We start from the raw sequence: 11,255 nt of genomic DNA, 5'->3' as shown, positions 1-11,255 counted from the left end.
CAGTTCAGAAGTTGCCTCAGTACGCTGACACTCTTCACACTGTCACCACAACAGAACATACCCCACACAATGTACATACACATATATACACACATATATTACACACTTAGTCAATGTCTGAATCATAGGATCAAAAAAAAATAAAATCATTCTCATTTATATTTAAATGCATTTTTTTTTGTCTTCTGCAGGCGCTGTTTGGAAAAGGCTGAAAGGAGAGGAAGCCGTTGTCTGGTCGAGTGTGTGTATGTGTGTGAACGTGTACGTCTGTGTGTGTGTATACATATAGTCCCTTTACGCACCACACTCACCTCTCTGTCACCATGCTGTGGACACTTGTCTTGGCCATCATTCTGGTCCTGGTTCTCCAAGCCCAGCTGTGCGTTTGCTGGCGGGAGCTGAGATCTGTCACATCCTCCCCACGCCCACTGTCCAACCTCACCCAGCGTCTCCCCGGCGCCATCATCATCGGCGTGAGGAAGGGCGGAACGAGAGCCCTCCTCGAAATGCTCAACCTCCACCCGGAGGTGGAGGTGGCCCGGGCGGAGGTCCATTACTTCAACCTGGATGAGAATTACCGCCGCGGTATCGACTGGTACCGTGCCCAGATGCCCCTCTCCCGGCCCGGCCAGGTAACAGTGGAGAAGACCCCTGGCTATTTCACTGCCCCGCTGGCGCCATCTCGGATTTGGGAGATGAACCCGGCGGTCCGGCTGCTCCTGATAGTGCGGGATCCGGCGGAACGTTTGGTTTCTGACTACACCCAGGTGCTCTACAACCGTCTGGCCCAGGGAAAGTCCTACCAACCCCTGGAGGAGCTGCTGCTGAGCGGGGATCGCATCAACCCAAACTACAAGGCCCTCCAGCGAAGCCTGTACCACCAGCACCTAGCCCGGTGGCTGGCTCTGTTCCCTCGGGACCAGATCCACGTGGTGGACGGGGAGGCGCTGATCCGAGACCCGTTCCCCGAGCTGAAAAAAGCCGAGCGGTTCCTGGAGCTGCCTCCGCGGATCGAGCCGTCCAACTTCTACTTCAATGCCACCAAAGGCTTCTACTGCCTGCTCTCCGCTGGACACGACAAGTGTCTGGACGAATCAAAGGGGCGACCTCACGCCCCCCTCAGTTCCGGGGCGTTTCGTAAACTTTGCCGCTACCTCAGGGAGCCAAACCGCCTCTTTTTCAGCATGGTGGGCAGGACTTTTGACTGGTGCTGAGCACTCACGACACACACACCCCCCTCCCTCAAAAGAAAAGAACTGACTCACAATCAGGGCCTGTGTGTCTCAGGGATGCTGGCGCTCCTGTTAGGGAGAGACTCGTCCCAAATTTTGGAGGGACTGATTTCAGTTTGGGAGAGACCCGTTCCTGCCAAGTTAAGGACCGTCCGCTGAATCAGGGTTCCAGGCTTGGTGCGCCCACGTCAGGAAACCTCTGTGACAGTGCCCACGATTAACGTAGCTGACGAGAACCAGTTTTCTATGCATATGTTCTTACCAGAGGCTGTCCGACTGGTCTTAGATATTGTGAATAGCTATTTTTTTCTGATACTGTAGAATGTTTAAAGATGGCTGTAACAGGTTATCCTGATTGTGCAGAGAAACTTTTATGACAGAGTTCAGTAGAAAAAAAAAACCCAGTAGTTTAATAGACATGGGAGGGAAATCTCTGTTTCATCAAATCAACTAAAGACATCATGAACGGCAGCAAGAATCAATGGAAAAAGACGAATTCAGATTTGAAAGCCATTCAGGATGCATTCTAAGGATATCTGTGTAATTTTACCTGGTTATCATCAGCATGTTAAGATGAATCTGGTTTCGGTCAGTCTGTCAGCAGCCGCTAATACACCACATTGTTAGGTTTTAACGGTGTAAAACGTAGGAATGTGTTAAATCTGGTTGAGTAGTTAGATACTTGTGTTCGATATTCTTAGTGCTGATCTGTTTTCGACTCTTCCTTTTTTATTTTGACTAGAAAAATCTATTTTAAATGGTCTCTTAACAAAGACATTTTTGCCTAAATGTCTGACATGTATACACACACTGAAAGTATGTTTTTAATCCAATAAATGGATATATGAAAACTTCGCAAAAAAAAGTCCTGACATTCAGCTACATCTAATGTTTCAATAAGCCCTAAAATACTTTATTATGAATCGCTTCAATGCAACAAAAACATCTCTCTCTTTAGTACTGAAAAAACACAGCTATGTAAATTCAAAATATGTCCTGACATTCCGCTACATCTAATGTTTCAATAAGCCCTAAAATACTTTATTATGAATCGCTTCAATGCAACAAAAACATCTCTCTCTTTAGTACTGAAAAAACACAGCTATGTAAATTTAAAATATGTCAACCCTATGGCTATAACCATACGTTGTAGGTAAAATGATTGTGGTGTTGGCCATCTGAACACCACTAGTCAGCTTCTTCCCATGTTTCGCATTCAATATTTTGATTTGTTTCACCAGTAAAAGTTGGTCCGTGATATCGTATATGATCAGCAAACAGCGATACAACACCACCACCCTGATCATGCGTGCAGGGCCGTTCAGAAGGAATACCGGACAGAATAGATCCTTGGGAGTATGTTCTGTAATACTGGTGGATCTTGAACGTAGCCCGTACCTGCTTCTCTTCCTCCCACATCAAGGATCGGAGATCAAACGCAGTCATACCTCATTAGGACATTTCAGGGTACGAAGAGAGAGGGGGAGCCAGCTGTCAATGGACATTTCCCCTCTAATAGGCACAGTGAGTACTTTAAAGGCACTGAATGTGTGTGTGTCTCGCGCGGTGTTGTGCGATCTGAGATGGCCTGCGTTTCGCAGCCCCAGTGAAAGCCGGGAGGCAGAAGGGAGACGTAAAAGGTAAACAAACGGTTCTTGCACTTTGAAGGTGTCTGTTCTCCGCCGCTTTCATGTAGTTTATCAAAACGCAAAAGAAAAAAAACGAGGTATCAAAGGTTCAACATAAAGTTGAGTGCAGTTATATGTATATGTAAAGGAGTCAATGAACTAGTCAAGAAAGTTTCGTCCAAACCTGTAACATCATTTCAGCACGCCTGACTTTTTGTCACGAACTTGGCAAATTAACTCATTATTCTACGCCCTCTAGTGTTAGTTCTGTTCTCAGCGGCGGTCATTTAGATTCCAGCAAAACTTCAACGCTTCCCGCGGTAGACTGAATTACTAATCCAAGTACTTATCAAAGACCGGCAAATTTATAGTGAAGCGAAACACTGTCCGACTGTTAAAACTGCACGGTACATCTCAACTTAAGATCTTACCTCTCTCGTGGCACAGAAATCATGCCGTGTGAACATAACACGGAAGATTAAACAGTTTCTAAAACTGCACTCAGCGGAGATTTTTAATGTGCCGCCGTTCTTTTCTGTAATACTCCACACCAGCAGGAGGCACTACAGCAACAGTGTTGGATATCCTCTCCAGCCCAGAATATGAAACTGCTATAACATAGCCATTTAACTGCACATAAAGGGTAGCAAATTTAAACAATACACACATACTGAGCATACCCGTGCAGCTAACTGCTGAAATATTTGATTGACAGCCCTGTCATTATAGCCAGGCATGGGGAAGGTGCTATAAAGTTCTCACAGAAATTGTTTTAATCATGAAGAGGTGTAACAGGCTTGTAACTTCTGGTGTATACAGTTTCTTAACTAGATTCACCTTGACACCGTATCTCTGAATAACAGTCAAGTCAATGCATACGACTTATTAAAATTATTGCAGGAATGCTCTGGTGCCCTATGCCAGATCACAACACTATGTCATTTTCTGACCTGTGTTCAGGTTGTTCTAGTTCATGATGAGGTCATCCAAAACACTGCACACAGAAATGAATACAAAGCATGATTTAGTTTTGTAAAAAAAAGGTTTTTTTTGGTTCCATTTTTCAGTATAAAACATCTGTGAAACCCTTAGCCGATCAAACAAATTCACTGGCATCAGTGAGGAGGGGACAAACTGGACATTTCCTGTAAGTCACTCTAAAACATAGAATTTCGGGGAACATTATCGATCTAATTTTAGAAATATAACAATAACACAAAAAAACTAACAAATCACATATCTTGCGTAGATAGAACATTGACATTAATTTAAAAAAAACAAAGTCTCAAAAAAAAAAAAAAAAGTCAAAAAAACAAAAACAAAAAAAAAACCCATAGTATAATGAATGTGAGCTGGTCTAGTCACAGTCTCGATGCATGTTCACAAGTCCAGGTCACCATGGCGATTATGCTGTCTTCTGCTGGCCCTTCTTGCCAATCAGAGACTTGTGGATGTGGGGTATCACACCTGCATGTGCACGCACAGAGAGAGAGAGAATGTTTAGCACCACGTAGTCAGTGGCAGGTCCTTGTACCCTTCCCAACTAACAAACCTTATTTCACACAGATACAGGTGTGGGTATTTGTTTTCAGAATGCATAAATGATAAGACACGTTATTTTCCGGTTATGTTGAATGAGGGCCGAAGGAACGCACAGAATCATCATCCTGTTGTCATAGAAACACCAGCCCATGTCAGACACGGGAAAGAGCATTGGGGAGTGGAGAGAGAGAGAGAGAGCGCGAGAGAGAGAGAGAGAGAAAGGCAAAGAGACAGTACACTGAGCATCTCTGACTCCACCCTACAGACTGAAAGCAGTCTGAGAGACACCTTAAACAGTTCTCACTGGCAAACCAGTACATTTCGCTACTGGAGAATCTGACAGCCACCCTATTCTATGCTACATCAACACAGCGGATCTGGACCCCGTGACTTCATTCAATGCAGTTCTAAACTGGGCGGACCGGCTCCTGCAGCAGACTGCCATAGTCTCTAGTGCAAGGCAGAGAAGGCCTTGGCCAAGGTTTGGGCTCTTGAACTCACCGCCACCAGCAATGGTTGCTTTGATGAGGGAGTCGAGCTCTTCGTCACCGCGGATGGCCAGCTGTAAGTGACGCGGAGTAATACGTTTCACCTTCAGGTCTTTGGAGGCGTTTCCTGCCAACTCTAACACCTGGGGAAAGAGGAAAAGTCAGCGGCACTGCGCAGTTCCTCAGGAACCAGAGCGGAAACACAGAATCGCTCTGTGGCTCAGGACAGAGTCCTTCGGGCAGGTGACAGGGCGGATTACCTCAGCTGTGAGATACTCGAGAATGGCAGCGCTGTACACGGCCGCGGTGGCTCCCACACGCCCATGGCTGGTCGTGCGGGTTTTCAAATGCCGATGGATACGACCGACGGGGAACTGAAATACACAGAGAGAGAGAATACACAGTCAAATGAAACACCATGAAAATGTAGATAGGCCACGCTAACATCCGATTTCCATCTGCAGCATCTGGTCACACAGGACCAAAATCAGATTAACCGCGTGATACATATACGAGTTCACAGCATTCATGTCTGAGCGTTCAAATTCCTGAAAAACGGACGGGAAATAGAGGGAGGGGGGTGGAGAAAAAAAGAGGAAGAGAGAGAGAGGTTGTTACCTGGAGGCCTGCCCTCTGAGAGCGTGACACCGCTTTAGCCTTGGCCTTTCCACTGTCTTTACCTGCCTTTCCACCAGCCTAACAGGGAAGACAAATCAAACAAGACTGTAAACTGTGCTGCAATGGACTATGCAAAAGTGACAGTGTCCCATATACACCCGGATACACATATCTATATGCAGAAAATTTAAAAGACCCGGTGGGCAAGACTTTATTAAGAGGGGAAAAAAGAAAAAGAAAAAAAAAAAAGAAAAGGGATAAAAAGCTTGGAAAGTGTGAAGAAATGCAACTGATATCCAGAGTGCGTTTTTAGGTTAATAGTGTGGATGAGGTTAACTAAGAAAGTTCTCTACAGTCCCCGTTAAAAATCAGGTTACCCATTATCGTGACCTTGCCCCGTTTCGCATTTCCCGCCGAGTGAGGGGCTTACTCAAATAACAAATGAAACAACTTCGTTTTGGATTGCACGACGACCTCTTCTAACTTAGCCTTTTAACCACATAAAACATACGTTACTGTTCCATCGGATGCTAATTCGCCCTTTCTTAGATGCAACTGCTAAGCAAACAAAAAAAATAAACGTAATTACATATATAACCATAAGAGAATAACAGACAGCTAACCAAGCTAACGCACTACCGCTCAAATAGAAATAACGACTAAGATCAAATAAGAGTAATTTATTAGAATCTAACCTGGTTAAACTATAAATACGTTATACGATCATTTCATCTGTTCGAGATATTTTTAAGTTTAAAGTTAAACGTAAGTTAGCCACCGTGTCTTGCAAAGATCCATGGCAGATGGTCAGCTAGTTTTTCAATGAGCACAGCCGACGGTTAGCTTTATGCTAACATTCTCCCAGAGATTAGACAAACCCGTCTAAAAATTTGTGCTGACATTTTAAACTAAAATACAGTGCCGCAAAGCACACACCTTCAACTTTTAACACAGTAGATTCTTTTACCAGTACAACAGCATCACTATGGGGCTTTTTTTACATTCCATAATGTAACTCAGAAATGTTATAATAGAACACCTATTTAACGCGGGGAAAAGGGATCTTGCTAGCATAGCTACTGAAATATCACAAAGGCCGATAAAATAATTTTCAACATATAGCGCACATAACTAAGTGAATGGACAAAAACTTGCATGCCTACTCAATATAAAAAAAAGTGGAAAAAAGCATACCATTTCAGCGTTTGCTTGTTTTGAATGTTGAATTGATAGATCTTAAACAATTTCAGCTCAAACACGGAGAGGAACAATAAGCCCCCCCTACAACCTACTGCACTCCAGTAATCGCAGGCAAGATTATTGACCAATAGCAATTGGGATTGTTGGTTTGAATATTTTTAAGAAGCCAATGAGATCAATGTTTGCTGCGTTCGCTCCCATCCCCCACCGATGGCTGGATTAAAGATTTGGATGAATGGTATTTGCACACGAAAAGCATGTGGGCGGGACTTAATAATTACGATCATACCAATAACTGTATATTGTACAATAATATATTATGATAAAGGTAGCTGAATGTATAATCAACCATAAAAGAAGGGCAGTCAAATAAATAATGATGTCTAAAGGGGAAACACTGAGCAATTGCTGATTATAAATGTAAGATACATTTTAAACAGTAAGGAATATTATTAGACTTAAAGGATATTAAATGTGAGACTACAAATGCAATTATTGAGAATATTTCGATTTGGCGAATGAAGCTGTGTACAGACATTAAGTTTTTCATTGGCCCCTAAATGGTCCGTGTAAGTATGATACCCAATAAAGAGAGTGTTTCACTGAGATGGACAAGAAAAACAAGCCAATCGCACGATCAAGAATTTTTTTTAGCAAAGTAATGATGCGGATTTATGTTTTGATGGCCATATAAATAAGCCAATGAGAGATACGTTTACTGTTTATTGCCATAACGGACGGTTGCTACACCAATGGGAGGACTGGCAGCAACGGCCGCTGAAGCTTGTGAAGGGGGAGTGTGTTACAGGGGGAGGGCGCTAAAGATACGCAGGACGTAGAAGCTCGCTCCTGGGTGATGGTGAAGATGGCGGATGGGGATAGTGGGAGTGAGCGCGGTGGAAGCAGCGGTGGCGGAGGGGGTGGAGGCAGCGGATTCCAGCATTTCCAAAGGGATCAGGAGACCCAGGAGCTGGCTTCAAAACGCCTCGACATCCAGAACAAGCGATTCTACTTGGATGTAAAGCAGAATTCGAAAGGCCGGTTCATCAAGATCGCCGAGGTCGGCGCAGGGGGCTCTAAAAGTCGACTGACACTTTCTATGTCAGTCGCGGCGGAGTTTCGTGATTACCTGGGAGATTTTATTGAACACTACGCCCAACTTGGGCCCAGCACCCCTGAGCAAATAGCACAATCATCCGGCGGCGACGATGGCGGTCCAAGGCGGGCCTTGAAGAGCGAGTTCCTGGTCAGAGAGAACAGAAAATACTACCTCGATCTGAAGGAGAATCAGCGGGGGAGGTTCCTCAGGATTCGTCAGACCGTCAACCGTGGGCCCGGTTTCGGGGTTGGAGGAGGTGGCGTACCCGGGGGAGGCATGCAATCCGGACAAACTATTGCCCTTCCAGCTCAGGGTCTTATAGAGTTCCGCGACGCCTTGGCCAAGTTGATAGATGATTACGGGGGCGATGATGAAGAGTTAATCGGCGGTGGTAGCGCCGGGGGCTACGGGGAACTTCCCGAGGGCACTTCAATAATGGTGGACTCTAAACGATTCTTTTTTGACGTCGGATCTAACAAATATGGTGTGTTCTTGAGAGTGAGCGAGGTGAAACCGAGTTACAGAAACTCAATTACTATCCCTTTCAAAGCATGGAGCAAGTTCGGAGGAGCTTTCTGTCGCTACGCTGAGGAAATGAAAGAAATCCAGGAGCGACAGAGAGATAAAGTGTATGAGAGGAGAGGAGAAGAGTCAGAGGGTGACGACGTAGACGACGATTGATCGAGTCAGCTGTGATGTGGCTGTCAACTTGGAGAAGCAACTTGTCAAAAAGAGGAACGAATAACATGCATGACGAATCGAACATTACCGATATAAAAAAAAACGTGGTGAATAAAGTTATTTGACTGAGAAACACTGTCGTATATAAGATAATATTGTTTAAGCCGTTTAGATGATTTGGATAGCTAAATGGCAGTTTTAGCTGGCTACAGTAGTTATTTGAAAGTTACCTTTTGGTGCAAACTGTTTTTAAATGTTATGGAAAAGAAAAAAAAAACCCTTCACCCATTAATCCCAAGTTCCACACGGCATATGTTTGAACTCACCTGGGCGTACCGTGTTAGTTAAAAAAAAAAAAAAAAAAAAAAAGATATGACCGTATGTGTTTGTGGTGTATTTACCATATTGGAGAGAAACAAGTGGAAAACCAGCATCAGTTACGTCATGTGATTTCTCTAGCTAGCTCTTTTGGAAGTGTGTTAAACCAGTGTATTTATGACTAGTATATATGGATCAAATTATGTGAATTTGGACATGGTCAGATTATAACTCGTGGACACACCGTAAAAAAGTTCAAGCAGAGACTTGAACGATGCAGTACAGACCCACGATTGTGGTGCAGACTAATATGAAAAGGTGCTATAATAACTTACATAAAACTCCAACCTTCTGATGAGGAGTCCCTAAGGTTCACCTGGGCGGATGAGTCTTTTGATTTCGTTCTTTTTCGCTCTCTTGTCAGGATAAGATAAACCATTGCTATTAGAATAAATAACAACGTGCGATAAGCCCCTGTGAGAGACAGGGTAGACATTAAGAGATGAATGTACATACTAAATTATTACGGAATGTTCCTTCAGGAAATATAGATTGAGGACAGTCAAAGCACATCTTAATACCAGTCTGTTGCAAAGCAAGCTGTGATTAAGACCGATACCGCCACTTTCAATCTGGAGTCTCCGAGGTTACCATTGGAAACTGTTCGATTGTGCTTTAAAGGGAGTCATTATATCCAAGCAGTATTGGAGCAGTAATTTGGATATTTGGAAAGAAATATATGACTTAGTGCTTTGATGAATAAACTGGAAAGTATATTAAATTTTAAAACAGTACCTGACAAGGGTGAAATAGACTTATTTTTCGAATTCCTATACAGAAATATAGATATATATATAGAAATATATTTATACATAGCTCTATATAAGTAATGAATTGCGAATGCTTCCTGAACGGGCTTATTTAAAAACCAATAAATCTCGGATGCAATTCTTTCGGGCAGGGGATATTTGTTACAAGTTTTTCCTCAAGTTTTCATACACTCTTGACAAATAAAAGCGCATAAGTCCTAAGAAAAAAAAAAAAAGATATATTCTAATATTTTAAACTGTGTTTTACATGAATTGAACCCACGCTAGTTTGTGGTCCCCTCCAAACACCCAGATTGTTTTCTTTCTTTCTTCTTTTTCTTTTTTTCTTTCCAGTGTATATTTTCATTTCTTCCTGCAAACAGTCTCATCTGGTTTGTCATAAAGTGCATGTCCCTTCAAGATTGGGCGTATATTTTCTCTTTGATTTTTGTTACATATTCCTGTCTACTGTCTCAGCAGCTAGGAATGATATATTTAATATGTATAATAGGAAAAAGAAAAAGGAGAGAGAGTTTACCTAACCTCTGGCATTTTGTGATATCACAAAAAAATATTGAACTGGCCTTGAGATTTGATGTGAACCTTTTTGGTTTCTTTTCTTGATCCTTTTGGTTAACTTCAAACTTTCGAAACAGCAACAAACTATCCATCAAAACAAACCCACTTAGGGAGCAATAGTATTTTTTTTTTTTTTTTTTACTAATTCTAATGACATTGGATTCATCCCATCTGTACTGTATTCTGTGAAATGGCAGCTGTTTCAGTCACGTGTGTTCTGCTGTATATCTCCATCAGCTTCCTTTAAACAATAAAGAAACTTCTTTGTTGATGTGGTGAGGATATCGTTTCTCTGATTTAGTTCACCTGTGGTGGTGATCCCCAGATCCAGTCCTTGAGGGGAATGTAATCCTGCTGTATTTGTTTGTTTTGGGTTTTTTTTCTGTCCACCACTGTGCTCTCTGATTGGCTAAAGAGAGAACACACCTGTTTCCTGTTTCCCACCCATGGACAGCCCACCCTTCAGGGTGTTATGACATCATAAATTAAATTTTAGCCTGATTCACTTCCTGGGTGCAGACCAGATGCATGAAACTCAAGTGCTTTGAACACACCTAGTGCCACAAGCAGAGAGAAGCCTGGTGACTACTGAGATTTACCCACTGAATAATGACCAGTGCTTTTTATTAAGAGGTCAGCAGAACGTCCCCTGACAAGGTTTCCCCTGACATGATTGAGGACGCCCAGCTGCGATTCAAACTGTCCTGCAATAGCACTTATTAAACTATCAGTCATTGGCTTCAGTGCTTACCGTAGATAAGGGCAAAGGAAATCCACTGTTTCTCAGGAATCCTTTACGTCACCTCATGAATCAAAGTTAACAAAGGTGTACTTGCTAATGTGTGTGTTTGTCCAAATGATGCAAGGCTTGAAGGAAGTCTGTTTGACGCAGCCAGAATGGAAGTGCCTTACAGAAACTGGAGTAAGAAGCTGTATATAAACCAGGGTTAACCCAGGTTAAAAGTCCAGAGTAAGAACAGTACACACAGTAATTTAATCATTCCTTCATTTCCTCGGGGTCTGAGTGGTGCTGACACACGGCCTCATGGAAGGAGCTTCGC

At 43.0% G+C, this 11,255-nt stretch overlaps 3 protein-coding genes across 3 annotated transcripts in view; 2 read left to right on the top strand and 1 right to left on the bottom strand.

The window, feature by feature from the left end:
* Nucleotides 1-2,021, top strand: part of hs3st1l2 (heparan sulfate (glucosamine) 3-O-sulfotransferase 1-like 2) — a 13,917-nt gene extending 11,896 nt beyond the window's left edge. Inside the window, exon 2 of the mRNA XM_030791954.1 lies at nucleotides 192-2,021. Coding sequence (XP_030647814.1) covers nucleotides 324-1,214 — 891 coding nt within the window. The 5' untranslated portion in view covers nucleotides 192-323 and the 3' untranslated portion in view covers nucleotides 1,215-2,021. The remainder of the gene's footprint in view (nucleotides 1-191) is intronic.
* Nucleotides 2,022-3,658: 1,637 nt separating this feature from the next.
* h2az2a (H2A.Z variant histone 2a) lies at nucleotides 3,659-6,789 on the bottom strand. The gene is made up of 5 exons (XM_030791413.1): nucleotides 6,703-6,789; nucleotides 5,509-5,586; nucleotides 5,151-5,264; nucleotides 4,904-5,033; nucleotides 3,659-4,327 (listed from the first exon to the last, which is right to left on the bottom strand). The coding sequence occupies exons 1-5, from the start codon at nucleotides 6,703-6,705 to the stop codon at nucleotides 4,266-4,268; spliced, it is 387 nt and encodes a 128-aa protein (XP_030647273.1). The 5' UTR covers nucleotides 6,706-6,789; the 3' UTR covers nucleotides 3,659-4,265.
* A 769-nt stretch (nucleotides 6,790-7,558) lies between these two features.
* purba (purine-rich element binding protein Ba) lies at nucleotides 7,559-8,849 on the top strand. Its single transcript, XM_030791704.1, has one exon. The coding sequence runs from the start codon at nucleotides 7,565-7,567 to the stop codon at nucleotides 8,486-8,488; it is 924 nt and encodes a 307-aa protein (XP_030647564.1). The 5' UTR covers nucleotides 7,559-7,564; the 3' UTR covers nucleotides 8,489-8,849.
* The last annotated feature ends 2,406 nt before the right edge of the window (nucleotides 8,850-11,255 follow it).

This window comes from Chanos chanos, chromosome 14, assembly GCF_902362185.1.
Source record: "Chanos chanos chromosome 14, fChaCha1.1, whole genome shotgun sequence".
NCBI classification, from domain to species: domain Eukaryota; kingdom Metazoa; phylum Chordata; class Actinopteri; order Gonorynchiformes; family Chanidae; genus Chanos; species Chanos chanos.
Note: the sequence above shows the minus strand (reverse complement) of the source record. Positions and strands in the feature narration are given on the sequence as shown.

What these genes read in the sequence shown, in the direction of transcription:
- h2az2a (XM_030791413.1), bottom strand. An exon ending in CTCAGAGGGCAGGCCTCCAG is followed by an intron (nt 5,265 to 5,508) that starts GTAACAACCTCT and finishes TGTGTATTTCAG; the next exon opens with TTCCCCGTCGGTCGTATCCA. An exon ending in AGCAACCATTGCTGGTGGCG is followed by an intron (nt 4,328 to 4,903) that starts GTGAGTTCAAGA and finishes GTGCACATGCAG; the next exon opens with GTGTGATACCCCACATCCAC.
- purba (XM_030791704.1), top strand. Translation starts at nt 7,565, where the DNA reads ATGGTGAAGATGGCGGATGGGGATAGTGGGAGTGAGCGCGGTGGAAGC.